Source organism: Podarcis cretensis (genome assembly GCF_951804945.1).
Source record: "Podarcis cretensis genome assembly, chromosome: 2".
Taxonomy (NCBI): domain Eukaryota; kingdom Metazoa; phylum Chordata; class Lepidosauria; order Squamata; family Lacertidae; genus Podarcis; species Podarcis cretensis.
This window is the reverse complement of record NC_137171.1, coordinates 118,324,377-118,350,287: the sequence shown is the minus strand read 5'-3', so window position 1 is coordinate 118,350,287 and position 25,911 is coordinate 118,324,377. Positions and strand designations below refer to the sequence as shown.

The window sequence follows — 25,911 nt, the reverse complement described above, 5'->3', positions numbered from 1 at the left end:
TTAAAATTTACAGGTTGTTCCCTTTTAAAAGAAAACTACATGAAAATGATGTGTAGATGGTACATTACACCAGTACAGATTGCAAAAATGGGTCAAATATATGCTAGAAATGCAAGGAAAAAGAAGGGACTTTTTATCACATGTGGTAGGATTGTAGAGAAATTTTAAAAAATTGGGAAATGATATATAATGAGTTAAAGAAAATGTTCAAATTAACATTTGTAAAGAAGCCAGAAGGGATTGTAGGTAGAGACCTGCCAAAGAAAATGAATAGCATACTTATGTATGCGAGAGTGGCGGCAAGTCTTAATAGCACAAGGATGGAAGAATGAAGAAACCCCGACAAAAGAACAGTGGCAAGGGAAATGGATGGAATATGCGGAATTGGCAAACTAACATACAAACTGTGTGATAAGGACAACTGTGACTTTAAAGAAGAATGGGAACCTTTTACAAAGTATTTAAAGAAACAACAAAATGAACTGGACTCCTTGGCAGGTTTTGAATAAACATACACATTTTTTTTTTATTGTTAACATAATAGATAGATTGCTTAAGGATCTTTACCATTTTATAAAATGCAGAGAATAATATCTGAATAATATCAACATGAATCCTGCTGGTCTCTGAACTTTGTCCCTGAAATTGGGCTCTGCATTCTTGGACTGGAGATGAGGCAGAGGAATAGGAATCCCGTAAAAGGATGCAGAGGGGAGATGGAGGCAGCCTTAACATCTTCCCCAAGTAAAGTGGTGGGGGGAATCATTAAAACCAAAATTGTGAAACATAAGGAGAAGCAAAGTTTGATGAGGAAGAATTGGCAGAGCTCTCGGGCAAAAGGAAGCCCTTCCTCACAAGCTTTCTACAAATCTTTAAGGTTCTTAACAAGCATAATTGTGCCCTTTCGGGCTCATGTGCTCTTGCTTCCACTCTCAGTGGGGGAACTCTCAGGAGATCTTGAAGGCTGAAGCCCTAGATATGGCAGCTGCAGGGGGACGTTCGAGGAGGAGACGGCTCAGGCCTTGGCTCCACGGCTGAGAAAGAAGCCTGAGCAGGAGGCAGAGGGGGAACTGGGGGCTTCTTAATGCCCTTTGACTCCACTCAGAGCAGGAGAACCTCCCAAAGGACAACCCCAGATTGTGCAGATAGGGAACCACAAGGAAAAGGAGGTTTTGTATAGCTGTAAACAGATGCACATGGGAGGAAAAAATCCTGACTTTGCTGTACACTCTGGTTCAGGCTTTCTTTACAGGATCCAGCGTCACAATATACATGGGCCACTTGGGGGGACAGGAAATGAAGGCTGGAGCCCCAAGAAGGAAGGTATCCTGGGGTTACTCAATTCCATGCAATAAAAGCCTGGTATGTTCAGTTCTGAAGAAGTAACAGAATTCCCAGTGTGAAATCCTGGCAGCCAGTTTTCATTACCTTTCCATTGTTTTATTGTATCCTCCACAAGGTGATTGAGATCCCAGGATTCCAAGATCCTGTTCCTCAGCTCTAGAGGGAAAGCCAGTGGCTTCTCTGGACTCTCTCTTTCCTCATACCTGGTGAAAAGAAAAACAATGAATGGCCCCATTGTGGCCCCATCTCCCTAATTATTATAATGAACAAAGTTGAAGTTCATTTCCCAACAGGTAATTTCAGGATTCAGCTTCATCTCTTGACACCCACCTCCAAGCCCTGGTCAGTGGCTTCGTAAGGATGCTAAACAGCACAAGGGACAAGATGTAACCCCAAGCGACACCACCGGAGGGCTCCCATGGCTTCCAACGATGCTGCCCCCTAACAACTTCTGGGAAGGTCCCAGGACTTAAGAACCAAACCCCTGATGTGGAATGCCTGGAATCCCTCCCTCCCTGAGCTTCTCCAGAGGATGTGAGGGATGTCCAAAGCTGCCCAGTGGTCAAGGAGAACAACCTCAACCTTCCCTTCACCCCCTCTCTCACCCAGGAAGGACGCAACCTCATGCCCCATGGGACTCTCCCTCCAGGAGCATCAAACAACTAGACCCGCCACTCCAGACCACCTTCAGCTTCTCACGGTGGAAACACTCCCAAGAAAAGGATCCCACCTATTCTAGACCAACAGACCTTCCCTCCCTAAGTGCCTCAAAGGAGCTGAGTTACCAGAGTTGAGGGGCTTCTAGTTGGACATTGAAATATGTCCTAAGCTCTTCCCAAGCATCTTTGGGACTTTCTCTTCTAGATGTTTGAAATTACCAAAAAGTAAATGAACAGAAAGTGTGAGGTGCTGCAGGGAGTGAGTCCTACAGTCTCCCCCTGCAGCCATTGGAGGGCCATGTTTGAGGTTCCTGCATCTCTGCTTCAAAGAATGGAAATGAGCCAGATCCACTTACCTCTGCAGGGTCCTTCTCACATCCTAGAGGGGAAAAGAAAAGGGAATTCACTGCACACCACAGGCCACACTAGGAAGACCCCCTCAGACCCTGGCCCTCGGATGTCAGTCTGCCTGGCACACGCCAAGGTTTTGGGTAGGAATGGCTGAATCAGCCAGTTTTGGTTTCTCACAGTTTTATTTTTCCATTCTGAAATTATGAATTTTTCCAGTATCATGTTGTTCACATTTCCACATCACAGCTGAAGGGCATTCGGAGACAAAGCATCAGCAAAGAGCAGAAGATCAGCTCCCTTTCCATCAAGAACACAGACGAATCTCTACTCTGCATTCATGCGAGTCCTAGGTCTCTCTGGTCTTCCTGTCCATTCCAAACCTGACTAGAGGCTCCATCAACTCAGCCCCTGCACTCCTTGCGTACATGAAAGGGGCAGCCTTCTCCTGGAGCCTTGGGCTGCTCCTGCCACCATCTTACCTGCAGGAGTTCACTCGCTGGCTGCTGACGCTTCTCCTCCATCTCCTGGATGATCCTCTCAAGAGAGGAGAGTTTCCTGGAGAGTCTGGCCAGCTGCTCATCCCTTCTCCCTGCAATCTTCTTCTCCACCTCTTCCACGTGAGTCAGCAGACGTTTTTCTTGTTCTTCCAGGAACTGGCGCAGTTCTCTGAACTTCTCCACGGCCTTCAGCCTCTCCATTTCTGTTAATTTCTGCAAGAAAAGAGGAGGTCAGAGTGTGGAAGGTGCTCAGCCCTCAAAACATCAGGAAGAGAATTGTGAGAATTCCACAGGGAGGACACTTCTGATTTTTCAGAGACATGAACCCTCCAGTGGCTAAAGAAGTAAACCTTTATTTTGAAGGGAGACCCTCTCCATTACTGTTTCTATTGACTTCTATTTTGCAGAGGGCTACAGCCTAAAGGAAGGAGCATTTTTCCTAGCCACGGATGTTCCCTGCATGTTTTGGGGCATGGCATAACCAGAGTTCAAAGTTGTTCAGAGAACATCCAGGGACATAAAACTCCCCTCAGTTTAGGCTGGTGCCATTTAGGTGTAGGAAGGGAAGAGAAACAGAGGAGGAGGAGGACAAAGTGCAGAGTTCATCCCCATAGCTCCCTTGTTTTCTGTAAAGGTTCAAAATGGCCTGAGTTTCCTAAAGATGAAGGAGAGCACACATTTAGAAAGACAATTCTTTAGTAACATTTATGGTAAATAAGGATTTGAATTAACCTGCTTCCACCCTCTCAGCTCACAATTCCTCAGGCTTCTCCTTCACTTCTTTTTACATAATAAATGACAATGGGAAATAAGCTCAATTTAACTGCATTCAAAGGTGAACTGACCTAATTCGCAATTGCTGGAAAAATATGGATACTGAAACAGAGCAGTCTTTTGAAATTCACACCTCTGCATTTTTCAAGGTTGCACAAGCCAGGTAATGTTCACAAAAAATGTATTTATGAGGGTAAAGTACATTTCAAAATATTTATACAAGGAGGTAGCCACCCTAATATCTAATTCATTTTCAGAATAATAAATGAATAAACAAACTGATATGGAAAAGGAGAAATAGGAAGAAGCTGAAATGGGCAGATTTCCCCACCCTCCCCAGTCCTGACTGGACTCTTCCAGTGCTTGTTCCCTCCCTAGTAATAAGAGTGGCACTTACAAGGAGGTCTTTGCTTTCCTTGTCCAGGGCTGCTTGATGGGCCAGAATTTCCTCTCTCTCTTTCCTCAGAATCTCCAGGCGGCGACAGATCTCTTCCTAAGAGAAAAGGGAAAACTCAGGTTTGATTGAGACACATAGTCTATAATAGCAAAGTAGTTTACTGGAGGAAATAAAAGTCCAGAGGTTTTCAACCTTTTTGGGTCCGGCTACCTTTTTTCTGTGGCATCCCTGTGGGGCTCTGGGACCCAGTTAGGTCACCCCTTCCTTACAGACTTCTACCTAGTCTTTGCAGATGCTTCTCAGGGATATCAGGGGAGATCCCTTTGTCCCCCTGGCAGAGAAAAAGACTTGAACTCCCTCCTCCCAGTCATCCCAGGAGCCCTCAGGCTTCCCCTGGGCTGCTTTTTACATAATAAACAAGGATGAATTCATGCCATGCCTACTTTGGATCTGAGAATTAAAAAGGAAACTTCCCAAGAAGAATCCACAGCTATTTCTCCCCCTCAAGATCCAGGGATCTCCTACCTTGTATTCCTCGGAAGCCTCCTCCAGAGGAATCACCTCATGGTGTTTGTGCTCCTGGGATCTGTCACAAACCACACAGATGGGGGCTTCATCCTCCTTGCAAAAGAGCTTCAGGGGCTCCTGGTGCTTCTCACAGACTCCTCCTTTCCCTCCTTCCTCCTTTCCCTCTTGAAGGCTGAGATTCTGGGCTATTTCTACCATATTAGCCAGTTGCCGGTTGGGGATGAGGCTCCTTCTCTGGACTGTTTTTCTGCACTGAGGGCAGGAAGCCTCTGCCTCCGATTCCCCCCAGCACTGGATCAAGCAGGATCGGCAGAAGTTGTGCCCACACTCTGGGATGGTCACTGGATCCTTAAAATATTCCAGGCAGATGGAGCAAGTGGCTTCATCACGGAGACGCTGGATGTGACCCCCTGCAGCAGCCATGGCTCCCTCGCACTGAAGATCTGAGTTAAGTTTCACTTTCTCAGTTTTCAGCCACTGGGAGTTTCCCTTCCTGGAAATGACTCATTGATCACATGATCTTTATTTTATTTTTTAAAACTAATATGTCTCCAGTGCTTTGCAGTTCCTGAATGTTTTCTCAAGGAGCAGCGAATGATTTTTGATTGTGTTATAAGAATTTTGAGTTGAATAAAGGCTTCTTTTCCTCTGTATCAATAAGGGAATAAATATTTGCTATCAATAAAGGATCCCCACTTGTCTGCCCCCCTGCATTGCTCCCTGTCATGCTCGAAACCACGGTAGAGTCGGCTGCATTGCTTCCTTTTCCAGCCCCTGTGAGATATTACAATTGTGTTCACCGTCTCTGTACTAATGTTAATTTCTTTAATGTTAGTTTTATGTTGTCTCCCTACTGAATGTAACTTTGTATCTCTGAACTAAATGTAACTTTTTAAGTGTAAAATGTACCCACTGTCTTGCAAAAGGAGAAAATAATAAAAACCTGTCAAATGTTCAAACCAGTGAATGCTTCTCTCTGTGAGGGAGCCTTCCCAGACCCGCTGAAAGAGGCGGTTATCAAACCGCTTCTTAAAAAAAATATCTTTAGATGCTGCCAATAGGGCCAACTCAACCCAGTCTCAAACCTTCCATTCTTGGGCAGGGTGATTGAGCGGGTGGTTGCTGAACAACTCCAGGCACGCCTGGAAGAAGCGGACCATTTGGATCCCTTCCAGTCGGGATTCAGTTCTCATCATGGGACTGAAACTGCCTTGGTCGCGCTGGTTGATGATCTCCGGCGGGCTAGGGACAACGGTGAGTGCTGTTTCCTAGTTCTGCTGGATCTCTCAGCGGTCTTTGACACCATCGACCATAACATCCTTCTGGAGCGTCTGGTGGGGCTGGGAGCTGGGGGCACCGTTATACAGTGGTTCCGCTCCTTCCTCCTGGGCTGTGCCCAGAAAAGTGGTGTTTGATTTCTGTGACCCAACTTTCCAGTCACACCTTGTGGCATCCTGTTCTCACTGCAGCCAAGCAGATGCCCAAGGGGAAGTCTGCAGGCGCGATTCAAGCGCAAAAGCCCTCTGCCCCCTGCAGATCCCAGCAACCTGGATTCAGGGTATTCAGAAGCATCTCTGCCTCCAACCGCAGAGGCAGAGCACAGCCATCATGGCCAGTAGCCATTGGTAGCCCCCATGAATTTGCCTAATCCACTTTTAAAGCCGTCCAGGTTGCAGTTTTGCAACATGAGGAGGGGGCGGCAGCAGCAAGAGGGTCCTTTGTGGCAAAGCAGAAGTCCCAGTTTTTCTCCCCGGGACCCTGGGAACGGTAGTTCTGCGGGTGAAGGTTAATGGAGTTCTTGGGTGGCTCACAGAATTGTAGATTTGGAAGGGACCCCAAGGGTCATCTAGCCCAAACCCCTGTAATGCAGGAATCTTCTCGCCCAACACGGGACTCGAACCCACAACCCTGTGATTAAGAGTCTCACGCTCTATCAACTGAGCTACTCATTCAGTTCAGTAAGCTTTAGTTGAACTTCCTGCATTTCAGGGGGTTGGACTAGATGACCCTCGGGGGTCTCTTCTGTTAACAGAGAAATCTGAGGGCTCCCTTGGACAAGAAACAAGGACACCAGCCAGGAATACCAGAGCCAAACAGCAGCCAGTAGGCTTGGTCTTTACTGAAGACTGTCGCAACAGGACTCCCACCTGCCACAAGGTCGAACAAAAGAGCCCCCAAACTTTTTTTAGCTGATAATCCCCATGTTACATCTTCCCCCAAACTATATCACTCATACATCACAGTTACATCATGAAAGGGGAGGTCTGGTGGCAGTAATCTGAACATCCTAGACCCTGCCTCATGGTTCTCCTTGCCCTCCACCAAACACCCATCAAGTGTAGCAAAAGATATATTTGCATTTCCCTGTTTCCCAGCCAAGTTATAATCACACCCATTTGTCTTCATCTGGGTTTGTTATTTCTGGAAGGGCTACCTGTCTGGCACTCAGGTATCAGGAGGCCAGGGATTATCACTCAAGCAGAGGGGCTGCTGAGTAGCTGAGCTCACCTGTCTATATGAATTTCTGAAATTTTCCCATATGAGCCAGTACATTTATCTTTTTTTTTTTTATAATAATTTTTATTAATTTCCACACATATAATAAAGAACAATGTAAAACAGTATCACATCATACTCCTCGGTTCTTACCCTTCTTTCTTTGACTTCCCCATACCTCCCCATCCCTGCATCCTTGTTTAATAATTCTTTAGCAACCCTTGAGTCCATTATCTTAGTTCCCTTTCATAAAAATTTCTTAAGTTTTTTGGTTTACTGCTGCAATTCTTTACTTCTTACCCCCTGACATCCTAACATTCCTCAATTTTGCAATTATTTTTAAGATATATTTTGAAGTTCTTCCAGTCCTCTTCCACTGTCTCTTTCCCCTGGTCCCGGATTCTGCCCGTCATCTCAGCGAGTCCCATAAAGTCAATCACCTTTGTTTGCCATTCTTCCAGAGTAGGTAGTTCTTGCGATGAGCCAGTACATTTATCAGTGAATTCTTACCTTTGTTATTGTGCAGCAGAGGCCCTTTGAATAGATATGAGGAAGTGTTTTGTGGGGACAAAAAACAAGTCACAAAAGCGATTGTGCTGATTTTGGTAGTGGGCTGCATGTGCATGATATCTGCTGGAGGGGCAACCCCCCCCCCAACCTATACATAAATTCCTGCAACACTTCCAATTCTTGGAATTGGAACGCGAGCAACCTTGCCGCTGTTTTAGGACTACAACTCCCGCCATCCCTCAGCACTGGCCATGGTAAGCTGGGGCTGATGGGAATTGGAGTCCAGCAGCAAGAAAACAAAAATATATGGAGGGTGGGGGGAAAGACACGTGGTTCCAATCCAAGCCTTGAAAGACACGCGTTTCCAATCCCCCTTTCTTTCCCCAGGAATTTCCTCCATTTCCCCCACCCCGCCTCGCGGGCCTTTGTTTCTCCCAGGATCGGGGGCGGAGATGATTCTGGGATCCACCCCAGTTTTGTGCAGGTTGCGACCTCCAAAGGGGGTCGATCCTCAGAAAGACTTCCTCGCAAACGGGTTGCGCCTGTGCGGAGTCACTTCCTGCTCCGCCTTCTCCCGGGCCAAGCCTGGTGGGAGAGGGGAGACCCAAAGTAGCTTTTTCATATATGTTGTATATATTGCATCTCCGGAGGATCTCCTGGGATTTGAGGGATCAGGTGAGTTAACTCGCTTGCAAGGGGCTGGGAGGTGGGGCTGCGTGCAGTGCAAAAAAACAGGAGGAGGGAAAGGGAAAGGAGGATGTGATTTACGAATTTCTAGATCTATAGAAATAAAAAGAAGCCACAAAAGGGGGGGGGGAGTCAAATATATGTGTACTAGAAATGTATGGGATTTTTTTTTTCAAAGATACGCAGACAAACAAATTACAAAAATACAAATCCCACACATTTCTACTACACATATATTTGACTTCCCTCCCCCCGTTTTGTGGTCTATTTTTAGTTTTGATTTTCATACTGCATTTTCCACATTGCTCCATCTTTATGTTATTCCTTAGTTTCTCTGAATAATACATCTAACTGCTTGTTTTATGTTAATCCTGCTAATAAGCTTATTTGCATAAATGAGTTTTTTCAAATATTGCACAAATTCTCCCCAATTTTTAATTAAAAGAAAAATTCTAGGTTTCTTATTGCACCCGTTAACCTTGCCATTTTGGCATAATCCGTTAATTTAATTAGCCACTCTTCCTTGGCTGGTACTGCAACTTTTTTACCATCTCTGATGAATTCCTAAACCACACTTTCCTCAAAACATTCCAAGGCGGCATACAACATCTGGGAATCAAACCAGCAGAAAGCTTTAACTGGAAAAAATAATCAGTAAATGCTGATTGATTGATTGATTGATTGATGCAGTCAGGCAACTCCTGTGGTGGGTTTCAGAGCACAAATGGTGCTACTGGGCATTTTTGTAAAAATATTAAATTTCAGGGCTGCCTTTCATTGCAAAGAAATAGCAAGTCACTTTATGGGGACATGGAACGTAACAAAACATGCCGATCAAAGCCATATCGAGAAAGTAAAATAGTCTCAGTCCAGGGGTGAGGAGTGGTTTGTTTTGGTTTAGAAGGGGTAATACATTTATGTGTTTTCCCTTTTTTCCACACACACACACACACACATGTATATGTATATATATTTAATTTTTCAGTTTTTGAAATTACAAACATTTGTCAAACAACCAAAATAAAAAGAGAATTTCATAGGTTCCCTCCTCCCCATTGTGGGTCCTTATGTTAACTTTTTTCCTCCTGCATCTTCTCTATTAATCCAACTCTATTAAATCTCCATTACAACCATAGTTCGATGTTAAACTACAAGTTCCATTCCAATCCTACTAATAATTTTAATTGTTTACAATGACTTTTAAAGTAAATTATATATTTCCTCCATTCTTTATTAAAATTTTGCTCCTCCTGGTTTTTAATTCTTCCGGTCATTTTTGCCATTTCGGAATACTCCATCAGTTTAGTCTGCCATTCTTCTCTGGTAGGGACTTCTTTCCACCTCTGGGCTAGTAACATACATTTATTTGTGTTTTTCAAGTCACGTGGAGACCTCCGGGCAACAAGCAAATAACAGATCTAAAGAAGAACCAATAATCAGCATTGATTGGCAGCACTCTTTGCACCCTAGGAGAAGGAAACTCATGTTATCAGTTCCCAGTCGGCGCTACAAAATTTTGTTGCAGGTCCTGCTTATCCTCTCTGATTCAGAAATGTTCTTTCGTTCTTTCTTTTTTTCCTCAGGCAAAGGATCCCAACCTAGAATCCAGCTGTGAACTTTGGAGGGCCTGTTATTTCCGCAGTTGATTTGGTGGGAGGCTCATTTCACACACCCCAGTTCAGGCCAGCCTTGGCCCCGGAACCAAAATGGCAGCAGATCGTGGCGATGCATCCGATTTTGGCGCAGAGACTATCAAAAAGTTGGATGTGAAGACTGAGAAGCAGGACCCAGTGGATACCGAGCCAGGGAACAGCACAGGGAAAGAGCCTTGTGCCGCCCAGCCTGAGAGTGCCAAGGGATTCTGGGAAGGTGCCACACTGGACCATGTCAAATGGGAGCCTGAGGGGGCAGCGCAAGGATGCTGGGAGACTCAGTGGCAGCGGTTTTTGAAGGCGGTACAGTCCCCACACTTGGAACGAGGAAACGTCCCCCAGCCGGGACCGGCACTGAGGGATATTTCTCAGGCCGATCTGCCTCCCTTTGAGGGAGCGTCAGAGAGAGGCCTGCAGCTGAGGAGGCAGGAAGGGGCTCAACTCCTGCCTAGTGGAGAAGCCTATAAGAACTCAGGGGCCAAAGGCGAGGTCCTCGTTCCTAGGACGGTAAAGGAAGAGGACCTGGATGCGGAGAGTGTCCGCCAGCACTTCCGGCAGTTTTGCTACCAGACGGCTGAGGGCCCCCGCGAGGTTTGCAGCCGCCTCCGGGACCTTTGCCGACAGTGGCTGCAGCCGGAGAGGCACACCAAGGAGCAGATCCTGGAGCTGCTGGTGTTGGAGCAATTCCTGACTGTCCTGCCACCGGAAGTCCAGGCCTGGGTCAGGGAGGGGAGCCCCGAATCCTGCGCGCAAGCAGTGGCCTTGGCTGAGGACTTCCTGCTGCAGCAATCCCGAGCGGAGGAGAGATGGAAAGAGGAGGGGAGCCAGGTGGTTTCAGCCAGGTTTTTTTTTTTTTTGTCAATAATAATAATAATAATAATACAGTCATAAAGGTAAAAGGTAAAGGGGCCCCTGACCACTAGGTCCAGTCATGATCAACTCTGGGGCTCTGGCACTCATCTCGCTTTATTGGCTGAGGGAGCTGGTGTACAGCTTCCAGGTCATGTGGCCAGCATGACTAAGCCGCTTCTGGCGAACCAGAGCAGCGCACGGAAACGCTATTTACCTTCCCGCTGGAGCAGTACCTATTTATCTACTTGCACTTTGCCGTGCTTTCAAACTGCTAGGTTTGCAGGAGCAGAGACCGAGCAACGGGAGCTCACCCCATCGCGGGGATTCAAACCGCCGACCTTCTGATCAGCAAGTCCTAGGCTCTGTGGTTTAACCCATAGCGCCACCCGCGTCCCAATACAGTCATACCTCGGGTTAAATGTGCTTCAGGTTGAGCGTTTTCAAGTTACGCTCCATGGCGACCCGGAAGTAACGGAGCGCGTTACTTCCGGGTTTCACCACTCGCACATGCGCAAATGCTAAAAATGACGTCACGCGCATGCGCAGAAGCGACAAAATGCGACATGCACAGATGCGCAGTCGCATCTTACGTTCTACTCAGGATGCGACCGGGGCTCCGGAACGGATCCCGTTCGCATCCAGAGGTACCACTGTAATAGAATTAATTTATATACAGTCGTAGCTTGGTTGACTAATGCCTTGCGACTCAAATGTTTTGGCTCCCAAACGTCACAAACCCAGAAGTGAGTGTTCCAGTTTGCAAACGTTCTTTGGAACCCGAACGTCCAACACAGCTTGCGCAGCTTCCGATTGGCTGCAGGAGCTTTGCCTAGGTTTATTAATGTTTTGGAATTCGAATGGACTTCCGGAATGGATTCCATTCGACGTCCGAGGTACGACTGTACAGTGGTACCTCGGGTTAAGAACTTACCATATTTTTCGTCCTATAGGGTGCACTGGCCCATAGGACGCACCTCGTTTTTTGGGGGGGAAATGAATAAAAAAATTTACTTCCCCCCCCTGCCGCGGCTGCCGCCCCAAGCCTTGCGCACACCCGCCCGAAGCACGGGGAGCCCTCCGGAGGCTCCGCAAGGCTTGCAGACACCTGCTCGAAGCACGGGGCGCCCTCTGGAGGGCGCCCTGTGCTTCGGGCTGCAGGCTGCTGCCCGCAAGCCTCGTGAGCCCGCGGGAACTCCCGCCGGTCTTGCAAGGCTTGCGGATAGCTTCCTGAAGCCTGGAGAGCGAGAGGGGTCGGTGCGCACCGATGCCTCTCGCTCCCCAGGCTTCAGTGAAAGCCTGCATTCGCCCCATAGGACGCACACACATTTCCCCTTCATTTTTGGAGGGGGAAAAGTGCGTCCTGTGGGGCGAAAAATACGGTAATTCGTTCCAAAGGTCTGTTCTTAACCTGAAACTCTTCTTAACCTGAAGCACAACTTTAGCTAATGGGACCAGCGTGCCGGTGCCGCTGCTGCACAATTTCTGTTCTCATCCTGAAGCAAAGTTCTTAACCCGAGGTACTATTTCTGGGTTAGCGGAGTCTGTAACCTGAAGCGTCTGTAACCCGAGGTACCACTGTACTGCCCTATACCTGCAGGTCTCAGGGTGTCTCACAGAGTAAAATCAGAATATAAAACCACAAAATACATAATCAAATAAAAAAAACCCTCCCCTATTTTAAAAGGGCATAGGCTGTCAATCAAATCAACCAAAGGACTGGTTAAAAAGGAACATTTCTGCTTGGCACTTTAAGGTATATAATGAAGGTGCCATGTGAACTTCCCTGGGGAGAGCATTCCACAGACAGGGAGCTACTTTAGAGAAGGCCCTGTTCCCGTGTTGCCACCCTCTGGACTTGCAAGAAAAACCTGGTTCATACAGATTTAGAGCAGCCATGGCTTCTCCCGAAGAATCCTGGGAGCTTCAGTTTTTAAGGGCGCTGAGAGCTCTTAGGAGACTGCCTCCCTATTCCCCTCCCACGGCCACAATTCCCAGAGTGGTTTATTAACAATCCCTTTTCCCTGGAACTCTGGGAATTATAGTTCTGGGAGGGGAGTAGGGTGTCCCCAAAGAGCTCTCAGCACCCTTAACAAACTAGACTTCCCAGGATTCTTTGGGGGAAGCCATGACTGTTTAAAGTGGTTCTCATAGCACTTTAAATGAATGCTGTTGAATGAGCACTCTCTTCCAGGACAAAAACAGCAGACAGCTTCACTTTTGGCTCTTAGAGACCTTTTTATGCCAACGGGCCTCAGCAGCTGCTTAATTTCTATTTCTGCTTTTATTTTTCCAGGTGCCAGGGGTGTCTAAGGAGGTAGCTGCCGAGTCTTCAGAGGCAGAGCGGGCGCCGTCGGACACCTGTCAGGTGGTGCTCTGCAGAGAGGTCAAGCAAGAGGGGGACGGAGAAACCACCTGTGCAGGTAAGGATGCTTTGCACCTGATTACCAGCCACAGTTACCCCAGGGAGGTGGTCGAGAAATGTGTCCCTCCCTCCCATAAGAACTGCTTAAATTGTCTGATGGGACAGTTTCCTCTCCCCGCACCTAGCCAAACAGAGAGTGAGCGTGCTCTGCAACTCACCATAGAGTGTCTGTGAGAAAAGAAACAATGGAACACTAGGAGTGGCCGGCTGGAAGAGATTTGGCTCAACAATTTTACAGCGTGTACTAAATCTGTGAAATTTGGCGTTTTCAAGGTCTGCCTTTAAATTGCTATGTATATATTTATTTCTATTATAATTTTGTTTTCTGATACTTCTGTTGTACTCTGTTTCGAAAACATGTTTTGGGAAGAAGTTTACTTACAATCTTACTGGAAATTTATTTACAGTCTTAAATAAACAAACACATTGTGATGTTTTGTTGTAGGTCCCATTTATTATTACTGTTGTACTTTGGTTTACAACCATAATCCGTTGCGGAGGTCCGTTTGTAAACCAAAACAGATAGTAACCCAAGTTGCGCTTTCGCCAATGGGGCCTCCCAAAATTTTTTGTTGGTAATAAAAAAAAAGGGGGGTTGTAATCCAAATCAAGTTTGCAAACCGGGACACGCATTTCCAGGTTTGACGTGTTTGTAATCCAAAACGTATGCAAACCAGACTGTTTGCAAACCAAGGTACCACTGTATTTTCATATTGATGATGGTGATGATATACATTTTTAACTTACCTATTGCTAATAGTAGTCATAATTCACACCAGAGTTGCATCAGAATCAGGTTAGACCATTGGAATGAATGAACCTGTTAGTCATGTCCATTAAATTTGGTGGGTTAACTCTGAGTAGGGCTAGCCTTAGCTACAACCCCTTGCTAACTCGCCTTTTTAGGAAACCTCCTAATTAGCATTTATCTAGAATTTTAGGGCAAAGGTTCTCAAACCATTCAGCCCCAGAACACGCTTGAGAGAGTCACAAAGCAGTGGTTCAAGACTGAAGCCAGGAACAAAATGGAGATTGGGTCTGGCATAATCAGCTGGCGACAACCTACATTACTGATACCTAATCCCTCTTTGGCGACTGCTACTTATATCGCCACAAGGATTCCCACTGTGGCAGGGAGTACCATGGCTCCACTTTCCTCAGGAAGCTGCCTTATACTGAGTCAGAACATTGCTCCATCTAGCTCAGCATTGCCTGATCTGACTGGCAGCAGCTCTCCAAGGTTTGGCTGGGTGTTCATCAGTATGCAGATGACACCCAGCTCTACCTCTCTTTTAAATCAGAACCAGTGAAGGCGGTGAAGGTCCTGTGTGAGTGCCTGGAGGCAGTTGGAGGATGGATGGCAGCTAACAGATTGAGGTTGAGTCCTGACAAGACAGAAGTACTGTTTTTGGGGGACAGGGGGCGGGCAGGTGTGGAGGATTCCCTCGTCCTGAATGGGGTAACAGTGCCCCTGAAGGACCAGGTGTGCAGCCTGGGAGTCATTTTGGACTCTCAGCTGTCCATGGAGGCGCAGGTTAATTCAGTGTCCAGGGCGGCTGTCTACCAGCTCCACCTGGTACGCAGGCTAAGACCCTACCTGCACGCAGACTGTCTTGCCAGAGTGGAGCATGCTCTGGTTATCTCCCGCTTGGACTACTGCAATGCATTCTACGTGGGGCTACCTTGGAAGGTGACCCAAAAACTGCAATTGATCCAGAATGCAGCAGCCAGACAGGTGACTGGGAGTGACCGCCGGGACCACATAACACCGGTCCTGAGAGATCTGCATTGGCTCCCAGTGCATTTCCGAGCACAATTCAAAGTGCTGGTGCTGACCTTTAAAGCCCTAAACGACCTCGGTCCTGTATACCTGAAGGAGCGTCTCCACCCCCATCGTTCTGCCTGGACACTGAGATCCAGCGCCGAGAGCCTTCTGGCGGTTCCCTCATTGCGTGAAGTGAGGTTACAGGGAACCAGACAGAGGGCCTTCTCGGTAGTGGCACCCAACCTGTGGAACACCCTCCCTTCAGATGTGAAGGAAATAAGCAGCTATCTTATCTTTCAAAGACATCTGAAGGCAGCCCTGTTTAGGGAAGATTTTAATATTTAATGCTGTATTGTTTTTAACACTTGATTGGGAGCCGCCCAGCGTGGCTGGGGAAACTCAGCCAGGTGGGCGGGGTATGAATAATATATTATTATTATTATTATTATTATTATTATTATTATTATTATTCAGATAAGGAATCTTTCACAGCCTGGGACTTTCTGCATGCAAAGCACATGTTCTGCCCCTGATCTTCCTTTCTGATGTTGAGCTTGGCCTGTTGTTTCTTCATCCCTTAGCACAGAGAGACTGACATGTGGACGCTCTGCTTCTTCCAGCAGATGATCAGAAGAGGCCATTGGTGGTGGAGCCAAATTGGGCAGGACGTCCCGGGGAAGACGATCCACGTGGGATGTTGGCAGAAAGGGATAAACGGAGCGTTGCCCAATGCCCGGTTTGGGGAGTAACTTCTGAAATCCAAGAGGGAAAGGATGGGGGTGCAGTCACGAATTCTTGGGGAGGTGAGAAAGGACTGGAGGGAAATGCCAAGGGGGCAAAGGCCGACCTTGAATGTGGGAAAGCGCTTGGACACGATTCCGAAAACGAAATAAACCTTGGGCAAGAGAAGTTGTGCACGTGCCCAATCTGCGGGCAAAGCCTTAGCAGGAGAACCGGGCTCCTTATACATCAGAGAATCCACACGGGAGAGAAACCCTACAGCTGCTCGGACTGCAGGAAAAGCTTCCGGCACAAGTCGGTCCTTATTCGACATCAGAGAATCCACACGGGCGAGAAGCCGCACAAGTGCCCCGACTGCGCCAAAAGCTTCCGGGACAGATCGGCTTTGGATGTGCACCGGAGAACCCATACGAGGGAAAAACCCTATCAGTGTTCAGACTGTGGGAAAAGCTTCAGCCACCGCTCCAACTTGATTACTCACGAGCGGATCCACACAGGAGAGAAGCCGTTCAAGTGCTTGGAGTGCGAGAAAAGCTTCAGCGACCGGTCGTCTCTGACGGCGCACAAACGGGCCCACACCGGAGAGAGGCCGTACAGGTGTGCCGAGTGCGGGAAGAGCTTCTCCCAGAGCTCCAGCCTCCTTTCACACCAGAGAATCCACACAGGGGAGAGGCCTCACGAGTGCCCAGATTGCGTGAAGTGCTTCCGCGACAAGTCGGCTTTCTTTGTTCACCGGAGGACCCACACGAGAGAGAAGCCGTATAACTGCTCTGGCTGCGGGAAGAGCTTCAGCCATCGCTCCAACCTGAACACGCATGAAAGGATACATACAGGGGAGAAGCCTTACAAGTGCTTGGACTGTGGGAAAACCTTCGCCCAGAGACCAAGCCTTACTGCACATGAGAGAATCCATTCCAAAAAGACATCGCAGAGCTGCTGAAAGGTTGGGGACAAATTCCGTGTCCAGAGGAATGCGTAGCTGACATCATTAGGAGACAGCGCCTGTGTTTGTCAAGTGCCTTCTCCCGTGTTGTACCTCACCTGAACTTTTAAGATCCTCCTCAGAGGCCCTGCTCAGAGATTTCCTGCCAGATGAAGGGATGAGAGTCCCCAATAGGGACAGGACCTTTTTAGAAGTGGCACCCTCGTACTTGAATAGCCTTCCCAGAGAGGTTTTATTTGCCTGGTGCTACCTATTGGGCCCTTTAAATAACTGACCTTTTATTGTCTGGGCCTCTCAGTTATAAACTGAGTTTTAATCGGTGCTTCTTAATTGTGTTTCAGCTTTTTAATTAACTTGTTAGGAGTTTTTGTTGTTTGATATTGTATTTTTAACGTGCTTTTTCTTCTTCATCACAACATGCCCAGGGACCTCTTGTCATGGGGTGGCTATATACAGTGGTGCCCCGCAAGACGAATGCCTCGCAAGACGGAAAACCCGCTAGACGAAAGGGTTTTCCGTTTTGGAAGTGCTTCGCAAAACGAATTTCCTATGGGCTTGCTTCGCAAGACGAAAATGTCTTGCGAGTTCCTGCGGGTTTTTTTCCCCTCCCCCCTTTTTCTAAGCCGCTAAGCCGCTTATCTGCTTATCCGCTAAGCCGCTAATAGCGCTAATCCGCTAAGCCGTCAATGGGCTTGCTTCGCAAGACGAAAAAACCGCTAGACGAAGAGATTCGCGGAACGGATTAATTTCGTCTTGCGAGGCACCACTGTAAATGCAGAAATTAACAAATGAAATGGTACATGGTTTCAGGAGATCTGAGGTTCAGTCCTCATTCACCCATGAAGCCCTTTGCATGGTGCCAGGTTTCTCTATCTCTCTCTCCCTCCCCTACTTCACAGGGTTGTTGTGAAAATGAAATGGGGGAGGGGCCTTGCATGCTGTCTCTCAACCTCTTTGGAGGAAGAATGGGATAAAAATGTTAGAAAGGAAAAAAAGATCAATTTATTTATGCAAAGAAAAATTGCTGGAGTACTAATAGTGTCTGTTTGGAAGGCAGGTATTGCCCGTTTGACAATGTGCTGTCATTGTTCCAACAAAATTCCCTGCCCCAAATCCCTTTCCCAACTATGCTGCTAAGAATTATGTGTTAGATATATACAGTCGTACCTTGGAAGTTGAACGGAATCCATTCCGGAAGTCCGTTCAACTTCCAAAACATTTGACTTCCAAGGCTGCAGGATGCAGCCAATCGGAAGCCTCAGGAACCACGCCAGATGTTCAGCTTCCAAAAATCATTCAAAAACTGGAACAATCACTTCCAGTTTTCAATCATTCGGGAGCCAAAACATTTGAGTTTACAGACGTTCAGCTTCCAAGGTTCCGCTGTATCTAGAATATTTTCGTCTATTTTGTTTAATCCTTTTTTGGTTGTTCCCTTCATAATCAGTGAATCATATTTTGTTGGTGCCCACAGAGGGGTCCATTCTTTGCAGTCAAAGTGAAGACTACAATCCTAGCGTGTAAATATTGGGGAAATGGAAGTTGGGTCTGTCCCATATCTGTCCCATATCGTTGATAATGTCAGACTATGTCTTAATTGAATTCCCTAATTAAATTACAATACAATACAATAATCTTTATTGTCATTGTCCCATACAGAACAACGAAATTGAAAAATCTACATAAGACATTCAAAACCCAGCTATCCCAACCTGGTTAGCCCCCTAAAAACTCTGATACCCCATTTTTAAATACAGTATACTCCCATACAGACTCCTTACAATGCGTTTAACCCACCCCCCAAAAAAATTCCACAATTCTTTGCATTTCCTTATTGCAAAAAGCTTTTGTCTAAGGTGAAGAGACCCTGGACTTAATTTATGCTTGTATTTATTCCACACCTTAATCAATTTTTGATACATGGATTAACTTCAGTAGTATTTTTAGCAGGTCCCGAACAATACCATAAAGCAGGGGTTGCCACCGTGGTGCCCTAGACTCTGAGCTTTCATTTAATAATAATAAACAGTCTAGTTCAGTGGCACACCACCTGCTTTGTCCCAGGTTTCATCCACAGCATCTCGAGATTGGGCTGGAAATGTCCCCGAACCATAGCTGTCAACTTTTCCCTTTTCTTGCGAGGAATCCTATTCGGAATAAGGGAATTTCCCTTTAAAAAAGGGAAAGGTTGACAGCTATGCCCCCAACTCCATCCCTGGACAGCTGTTGGCAGTCATTGCAGTTAACACTGAGCTATTTGGACACGTGCCCTGACTCGGTCTCTGTGCCCTTAGTCCCTTTTTCTCCCCTGGAGGAGGAGAGTGCTCACCTTTGGGATTTATTTTTCTCCAAGCAGGTGGCAAGAGGTGCTGGGAGGAAGAGACGGACCGTCCAGAAATGGCCGGGGATCTCCATCCGTACTGGGTCCTGCCGGGGAATGTTGAGCCAAACTTTTCCCAGCGTCCGGATCAGGGCGAATAAGGAAAGAGAGGCAGCCTCCGTCGTTTGTTACCAGCACTTCTATGAGCCGTGTGGCGACAGACGGGTACAAGAGAGGCTCACCAAAGGCGGGAGAGAGAAGACATGCCTAGAGTGCGGGAAGGCCTTTTGGCGGAGGGCCGAATTTGTCGCCCACCAGAGGATTCACACCAGAGGGAAGCCGTACGAGTGCCTGGAATGCGGGCGAAACTTTAGCTACAAATCCCGCCTCATCACCCACAAAACGATGCACACGGGGGAGAAGCCGTACAAGTGCCCCGACTGCGGGAAGAGCTTCAGCCGGCAGCCGCACCTCATGTCGCACGAGAGAGTCCACACAGGGGAGAAGCCCTACACGTGCGCCGAGTGCGGGAGGAGCTTCAGCGACAGGTCTAACCTGAACACGCACAAGAGGACCCACACCGGGGAAAAGCCGTACCGGTGCTCGCACTGCGGGAAAAGCTTCAGCCAGAGCTCCACGTGCATGAAGCACGAGAGGATCCACACGGGGGAGAAGCCCTACAAGTGCGGGGAGTGCGGGAAGAGCTTCTGCCAGCGGTCGCAGCTCACCAACCACGAGAGGACCCACGCGGGGGAGAAGCCCTACGGATGCTCCGTTTGCGGGAGGGAGTTCAGCAGGAGGATGGTCCTTGTCACTCACCAGAGGAGGCACACGGGAGAGAAGCAGAAAGCGCATCTGCACTGCGAGAAGAGTTTTGCTCATGCTGCCGACTGTACAAGGCATGAAAGAAGCCACGCGACGCAGGGACCGCAGACCGTTGGGTTGGTCCCAGGGCTGTCGGTGGGCACTCTGTGTTTAAATAAATAGACAACACTGCTGTTTCCACCTTAAGCTGAGTTCTGCAACGTGTGTTGTGAAAAATTTGCATGTCATTGCTCTTGTTTTGCATATTCCATTTTTTCCACTTAAAGGTAAAGGTACCCCTGCCCGTACGGGCCAGCCTTGACAGACTCTAGGGTTGTGCGCTCATCTCACTCTAGAGGCCGGGAGCCAGCGCTGTCTGCAGACACTTCCGGGTCACGTGGCCAGAGTGACGAAGCTGCTCTGGCGAACCGGCACCAGAGCAGCACACGGAAACGCCGTTTACCTTCCACTTAAGCATGCATAAAGGTAAAGGGACCCCTGATCATTAGGTCCAGTCGTGGCCGACTCTGGGGTTGCGGCGCTCATCTCGCTTTACTGGCCGAGGGAGCTGGTGTACAGCTTCCGGGTCATGTGGCCAGCATAACTAAGCTGCTTCTGGCGAACCAGAGCAGTGCACAGAAACTCCATTCACCTTCCCGCCGGAGCGGTACCTATTTATCTACTTGCACTTTGATGTGCTTTCAAACTGCTAGGTTGGCAGGAGCAGGGACCGAGCAACGGGAGCTCACCCCATTGCGGGAATTTGAACCGCCGACCTTCTGATTGGCAAGTCCTAGGCTCTGTGGTTTAACCCACAGCGCCACCTGCGTCCCTAAGCACGCATACACACACACAAATGTGTGCTGACCTGAAAAAATCCTGTCCAGCCTCTCCTCTACCTTTTGATGCTTCAACATGCATTGCCCCGACTTTTCATGCACATACTTGCACCCATAAGGACCAGAGACCTGAATTTTTTTTTTTTTTTAAAGAAAGCAAATGGAGAGTCGCAGGAAGCAGAATTCTGCAGCCATTGCTGAATTCTATTCCTGTTCTGTGCTGTGGCAGCATGCGACCCCAGTTGTCCCTTATTACAATAACTATCCCTTCGTTTGGGACACATTTTCCGTCCATTTAAAGAATACTTGTTTAACCCCCTTGCCCCTTATGTCAGTGAGAAATTGCAAGAGGAGGATCAAAATCAGCCAGAAAATTCCAGAGGGCTGGAACTTTGGGGGAAGTTGCTCAGAGGGCTATAGGTTCAATCCCTAACATTTCTGGCATGTCCCTTGCAGATTGGGTGAGAGTCGTGCTGGCTTGCCTTGCAGGGTTGTTGTGAAGGATTACAACTAGATGACGGGTGTAAAGCACTTTAGAGCACTTGAAAGCGCTATACCAATGTGAAGTAGTATTTATTATAAGAATGGATTGGTATTATTACGATAAGCCATTGTTCCTCTGAGAAATGGCACACTGGTTCTCTCTCTCCCTGTTTTATCCTCAAAATAATCGTGTAAGGAAAGTTAGGCTGACTGTCCCAAGTTCACTCACTGCCCGGCTGAGTTAGGGTTTGAATGCTGCACCATACAACCTTGTACTTAATGGGCGTTTTTATAATAATAATAATAATAATAATAATAATAATAATAATAATAATTTATTATTTATACCCCGCCCATCTGGCTGGGCCTCCCCAGCCACTCTGGGCGGCTTCCATAAAAACCAAAAATACAGTAAAATATCACACGTTAAAAACTTCCCTGAACAGGGCTGCCTTAAGATGTCTTCTGAATGTCAGGTAGTTGTTTACTGCTTTGACATCTGCTGGAAGGGCGTTCCACAGGGCGGGCGCCACTACCGAGAAGGCCCTCTGCCTGGTTCCCTGTAGCTTTGCTTCTCGCAATGAGGGAACCGCCAGAAGGCCCTCGGTGCTGGACCTCAGCGTCCGGGCAGAATGATGGGGGTGGAGACGCTCCTTCAGGTATACTGGACCGAGGCCGTTTAGGGCTTTAAAGGTCAGCACCAACACTTTGAATTGTGCTCGGAAACATACTGGGAGACAATGTAGGTCTTTCAAGACCGGTGTTATGTGATCTCGGCGGCTGCCCCCAGTCACCAGTCTAGCTGCCGCATTCTGGATTAGTTGTAGTTTCCGAGTCACCTTCAAAGGTAGCCCCACGTAGAGTGCATTGCAGTAGTCCAAGCGGGAGATAACCAGAGCATGCACCACTCTGGCGAGACAGTCCACAGGCAGATAGGGTCTCAGCCTACGTACCAGATGGAGCTGGTAAACAGCTGCCCTGGACACAGATTTGACCTGTGCTTCCATGGACAGCTGTGAGTCCAAAATGACTCCCAGGCTGCGCACCTGGTCCTTCGGGGGCACAGTTAACCCATTCAGGACCAGGGAATCCTCCACACCTGCCCGCCTCCTGTCCCCCAAAAACAGTACTTCTGTCTTGTCAGGATTCAACCTCAATCTGTTAGCCGCCATCCATCCTCCAACCGCCTCCAGACACTCAGACAGGACCTTCACCGCCCTCACTGGTTCTGATTTAAAAGAGAGGTAGAGCTGGGTATCATCCGCATACTGATGAACACCCAGCCCAAACCTCCTGATGATCTCTCCCAGCGGCTGCATGTAAATGTTGAAAAGCATGGGGGAGAGGACAGAACCCTGAGGCACCCCACAAGTGAGAGCCCAGGGGTCTGAACACTCATCCCCCACCACCACTTTCTGAACACGGCCCAGGAGGAAGGAGCGGAACCACTGTATGACAGTGCCCCCAGCTCCCAGCCCCTCAAGACGGTACAGAAGGATGTTATGGTCGATGGTATCAAACGCCGCTGAGAGATCCAGCAGAACTAGGAAACAGCTCTCACCTTTGTCCCTAGCCCGCCAGAGATCATCAACCATAACCCAAAGAGCAAGCAGAACAAAACAAAAAACAAAACAAAACACCACTCATTTTGCTAAGGGGGACTTTGCTTCCTGTAGTAATACCTGTCTGCTTGGACGCAAGTCTCACTCAGTTCTGTGGGGCTTACTCCCATAGCTTGCAATCCTACACTTATTTACCCGGGAGCATGCCCCACTGGTGACAGCAGTCACGAAATTAAAAGACGCCTGCTTCTTGGGAGAAAAGCAATTACAAACCTAGACAGCATCTTAAAAAGCAGAGACATCACCTTGCCAACAAAGGTCCATATAGTGAAAGCTATGGTTTTCCCAGTAGTGGAAGTGAGAGCTGGACCATCAAGAAGGCTGATCGCCGAAGAATTGATGCTTTTGAATTATGGTGCTGGAGGAGACTCTTGAGAGTCCCATGGACTGCAAGAAGATCAAACCTCTCCATTCTGAAGGAAATCAGCCCTGAGTGCTCACTGGAAGGACAGATCCTGAAGCTGAGGCTCCAATACTTTGGCCACCTCATGAGAAGAGAAGACTCCCTGGAGAAGACCCTGATGCTGGAAAAGATGGAGGGCACAAGGAGAAGGGGGCAACAGAGGACGAGATGGTTGGACAGTGTTCTTGAAGCTACCAGCATGAGTTTGACCAAACTGTGGGAGGCAGTGGAAGACAGGAGTGCCTGGCGTGCTCTGGTCCAGGGGGTCACGAAGAGTCGGACACGACTAAACAACAACAAGCCCCACTGAATTTAATGAACTTGCTTCCGAGTAGACAAGTATGATAGGATTGAACTGCAATCCCCACCCCGTACGTCTACCTAGAAAGTAAGATGCATTGTAGACAGTGGGACCTACTTCCGAGTAAACATGCACTTGAAATCATCGGAGAATACATCAAAATAAGAGACCAGACATTGAAATGCAGGAAAAAATTGTGCACCACTCAACCAATAGCATTCAGCAAGCACTTTCTGGGGTGGGGGTGGGACGGACCATAGCTAAGGGGCAGAATATTTGCGTTGCAGATTGAATCCCTGGCCTGACAGAGATCCTCCAGTCTGAAAGCCTGGAGAGCTGCTGCAGTACCGAGCTAGTTGGACTCTTGTAGAAGGAAGCTTCCTATGTCCCTACATTATAATTTCTTTCTGAAGGCACTCGGGGCTTCGATCACTTTCAACAGAATAAAATGAATGGCGCTCCCAAACCGGAAGCTGATGGGGGCAGTTTGTGACTCAACCCTTTTCTATCTCTGTGAGCCAATAGCGGCTTTCTATGTAATGTCTGGCTACCTCTGATTGCGGGAGAGGCTGCACCGTAGAGTTTTTCTTTCAAAAAGGAAGAGTGACGCAGCCTGCGTTCCTGGTTTCGAAGATGGAGGGGAAACCTATAATCTTCCAGCTTTTACTGGACTGTAGCTTCCATCATCCCTGACCATTGGCTATGCTGAGTGATGTGAGACAGGAGTCCCAACAACTTCTAGGTGGGCCACACACTCCACACCCCTCTCTCCAAACACTGCACAACCAGTATTTTATTGTAGCTGTAATTGGGTAAAGGCTCCCCCCCCCCCATTCCTAAAGACAACCCACAGCAGCATAGATGGGCCTTGTTTGCATGTAATAATAAGAGCCTTGCTGGATGAGAATAAAGGCCTCCTTAGTACCCAGTTTCCAACAGTGGTCAGCCTCTGGGAAGCTCGAAGGCAGAAGCTGACCCTAGGAGTGCTCCACTTCTCCTGATCCTCAGCATCGGGCACCATTTCTGATCCTGAAGAGGTAGCATATATCACTACTCTACCATTAACAGTGGCCGTTGAAAGCCTTCTCCTCCATCAATTGGCCTAGCCCCCTTTTCAGCGCATCTAAGACAGTGGCAGTGAGTTCCACAGGTTAACCCTGTGCCGCTTAATATTTCACGCAACTTGCGTTCTTTCGGGTTTCAACGACAGCAGAGCGACTCTGCATTGAGAAGAAGCACAAAGCTTCTGTGTGCAGACAAGAGCTGGATCATAGCTGTAAACCTTCCCTTTCTTTGCGGGAAATTCCCTTATTCCAGCGCCGCTTCCCGCTGCTATCCCGTATTGTTAGATATCCTGTAGACTGTCCCCGGGACAGGTGAAGCTGCTGATCCCTTATTTTCGAGACTGCTGATCCCTTATTTTCAAATCTGAAAGTTGACAGCTATGGACTGGACAGGGGGAAGGAAGGAGGGCAGTTTAAGTAGCCTTTGCTACAGCTCAAAGGGGAGATTTTTTTTGGCTGCAGATCCAAACCAGTCCCAGCCTGAGCTCCGGACCTAAAACCAAACTACATTGCAGGGTGGTTGTGTGCGGAAGTTTCATCCACTCGTGGCTGAAATGCAGGGGTCATTGCAGCACTGGACACCACTTTTGTGTGCTAGCAACTCAGCTCCAGCCCCACCTGCAGCCTGGAAAAGGAATACGATAACGGTGCGCCTATATTGCAGGGTTGTTGTTGTTGTTGTTGCAATTAAACACCCATTGCAGGGGGTTGGACAAGTTGACCGTTTGGGTCCCATCCAACTCTCCAGTTTTATAGTTCTGCGAGTCTGTCTCAGCCTGGACCCCAACCTGCAACATTAACATTGTACGACATTGCAGGGTTGCTGTAAGCTAGACCACCCCACCCAACAACCTGTAATAGCATAATCATTATTATTTACTTCTCATCTGAAGGATTAATGGGCTAAATTTGTATTGGGATCATTTGCAAGGTCAGGCTTATTTTAAAACCCTTTAAAAAAAAACAAAACCCTCACAACCTTGAATTTTATGCACCAAATAAGCGTTATCGATCCTTTTTCCATTGTTACTTTTCTGTTACCTGCTGGGAAACCGCGATAAAATCCTGTATCTCTCCATAGATAAACAGGTCGTTGGCACCGATATATATATATATATATATATATATATATATGTATATATTGTATATATGTATATGTATGTGTATATATATATATATGTATAATGTGTATATATATATATATATATATATATATATATATAATATTATATATAATATTATATATATATATATATATATATATATATATATATATATATAATGTATAATGTGTATATATATATATATTAATGTGTATATATATATATATATATATATATATATATATGGTTTCTCCAACGCGAACCCGGGAATTTGCTATTCTCACCATGAGATGTGTCGCTCTTCCCTTTTCTCTCTGCACTCTGTGGATTTTTGGAGAGGGCATCTCTGTGATC

At 47.4% G+C, this 25,911-nt stretch overlaps 2 protein-coding genes and 1 pseudogene across 5 annotated transcripts in view; 2 read left to right on the top strand and 1 right to left on the bottom strand.

Annotated features, from left to right (window-relative positions):
• The window catches only part of LOC307208655 (zinc finger protein RFP-like), a 9,619-nt pseudogene extending 4,556 nt beyond the window's left edge, over positions 1 to 5,063 (bottom strand). Inside the window, exons 1-5 of the transcript XR_013843977.1 lie at positions 4,548 to 5,063; positions 4,023 to 4,118; positions 2,834 to 3,064; positions 2,360 to 2,382; positions 1,429 to 1,547 (exon numbers count right to left, since the gene is read on the bottom strand). The product of XR_013843977.1 is annotated as a zinc finger protein RFP-like (transcript). The remainder of the gene's footprint in view (positions 1 to 1,428; positions 1,548 to 2,359; positions 2,383 to 2,833; positions 3,065 to 4,022; positions 4,119 to 4,547) is intronic.
• A 2,993-nt stretch (positions 5,064 to 8,056) lies between these two features.
• On the top strand, positions 8,057 to 16,615 carry LOC307208466 (uncharacterized protein; the record flags this gene model as incomplete). The annotated part of the gene is made up of 4 exons (XM_079963058.1): positions 8,057 to 8,231; positions 9,827 to 10,723; positions 13,041 to 13,167; positions 15,558 to 16,615. The coding sequence occupies exons 2-4, from the start codon at positions 9,950 to 9,952 to the stop codon at positions 16,613 to 16,615; spliced, it is 1,959 nt and encodes a 652-aa protein (XP_079819184.1). The 5' UTR covers positions 8,057 to 8,231; positions 9,827 to 9,949.
• On the top strand, positions 15,605 to 19,949 carry LOC307208906 (uncharacterized protein). 3 transcript variants are annotated; one of them, XM_079963942.1, is made up of 2 exons: positions 15,605 to 15,737; positions 18,975 to 19,949. In XM_079963942.1, the coding sequence occupies exons 1-2, from the start codon at positions 15,708 to 15,710 to the stop codon at positions 19,923 to 19,925; spliced, it is 981 nt and encodes a 326-aa protein (XP_079820068.1). In that variant the 5' UTR covers positions 15,605 to 15,707; the 3' UTR covers positions 19,926 to 19,949. The 3 variants fall into 3 exon arrangements, with proteins under 3 accessions (XP_079820068.1, XP_079820067.1, XP_079820069.1); XM_079963941.1 differs by having other exon boundaries at positions 15,635 to 15,737; positions 18,972 to 19,949; XM_079963943.1 differs by lacking the exon at positions 15,605 to 15,737 and adding an exon at positions 16,496 to 16,618.
• Positions 19,950 to 25,911: the final 5,962 nt, after the last annotated feature.

Coding starts and splice junctions, on each gene's coding strand:
- LOC307208906 (XM_079963941.1), top strand. CDS start 15,708: ATGGGGGTGCAGTCACGAATTCTTGGGGAG. Junction 15,738..18,971: donor AGTCACGAATTCTTGGGGAG/GTGAGAAAGGAC, acceptor TTTTTCTCCAAG/CAGGTGGCAAGAGGTGCTGG.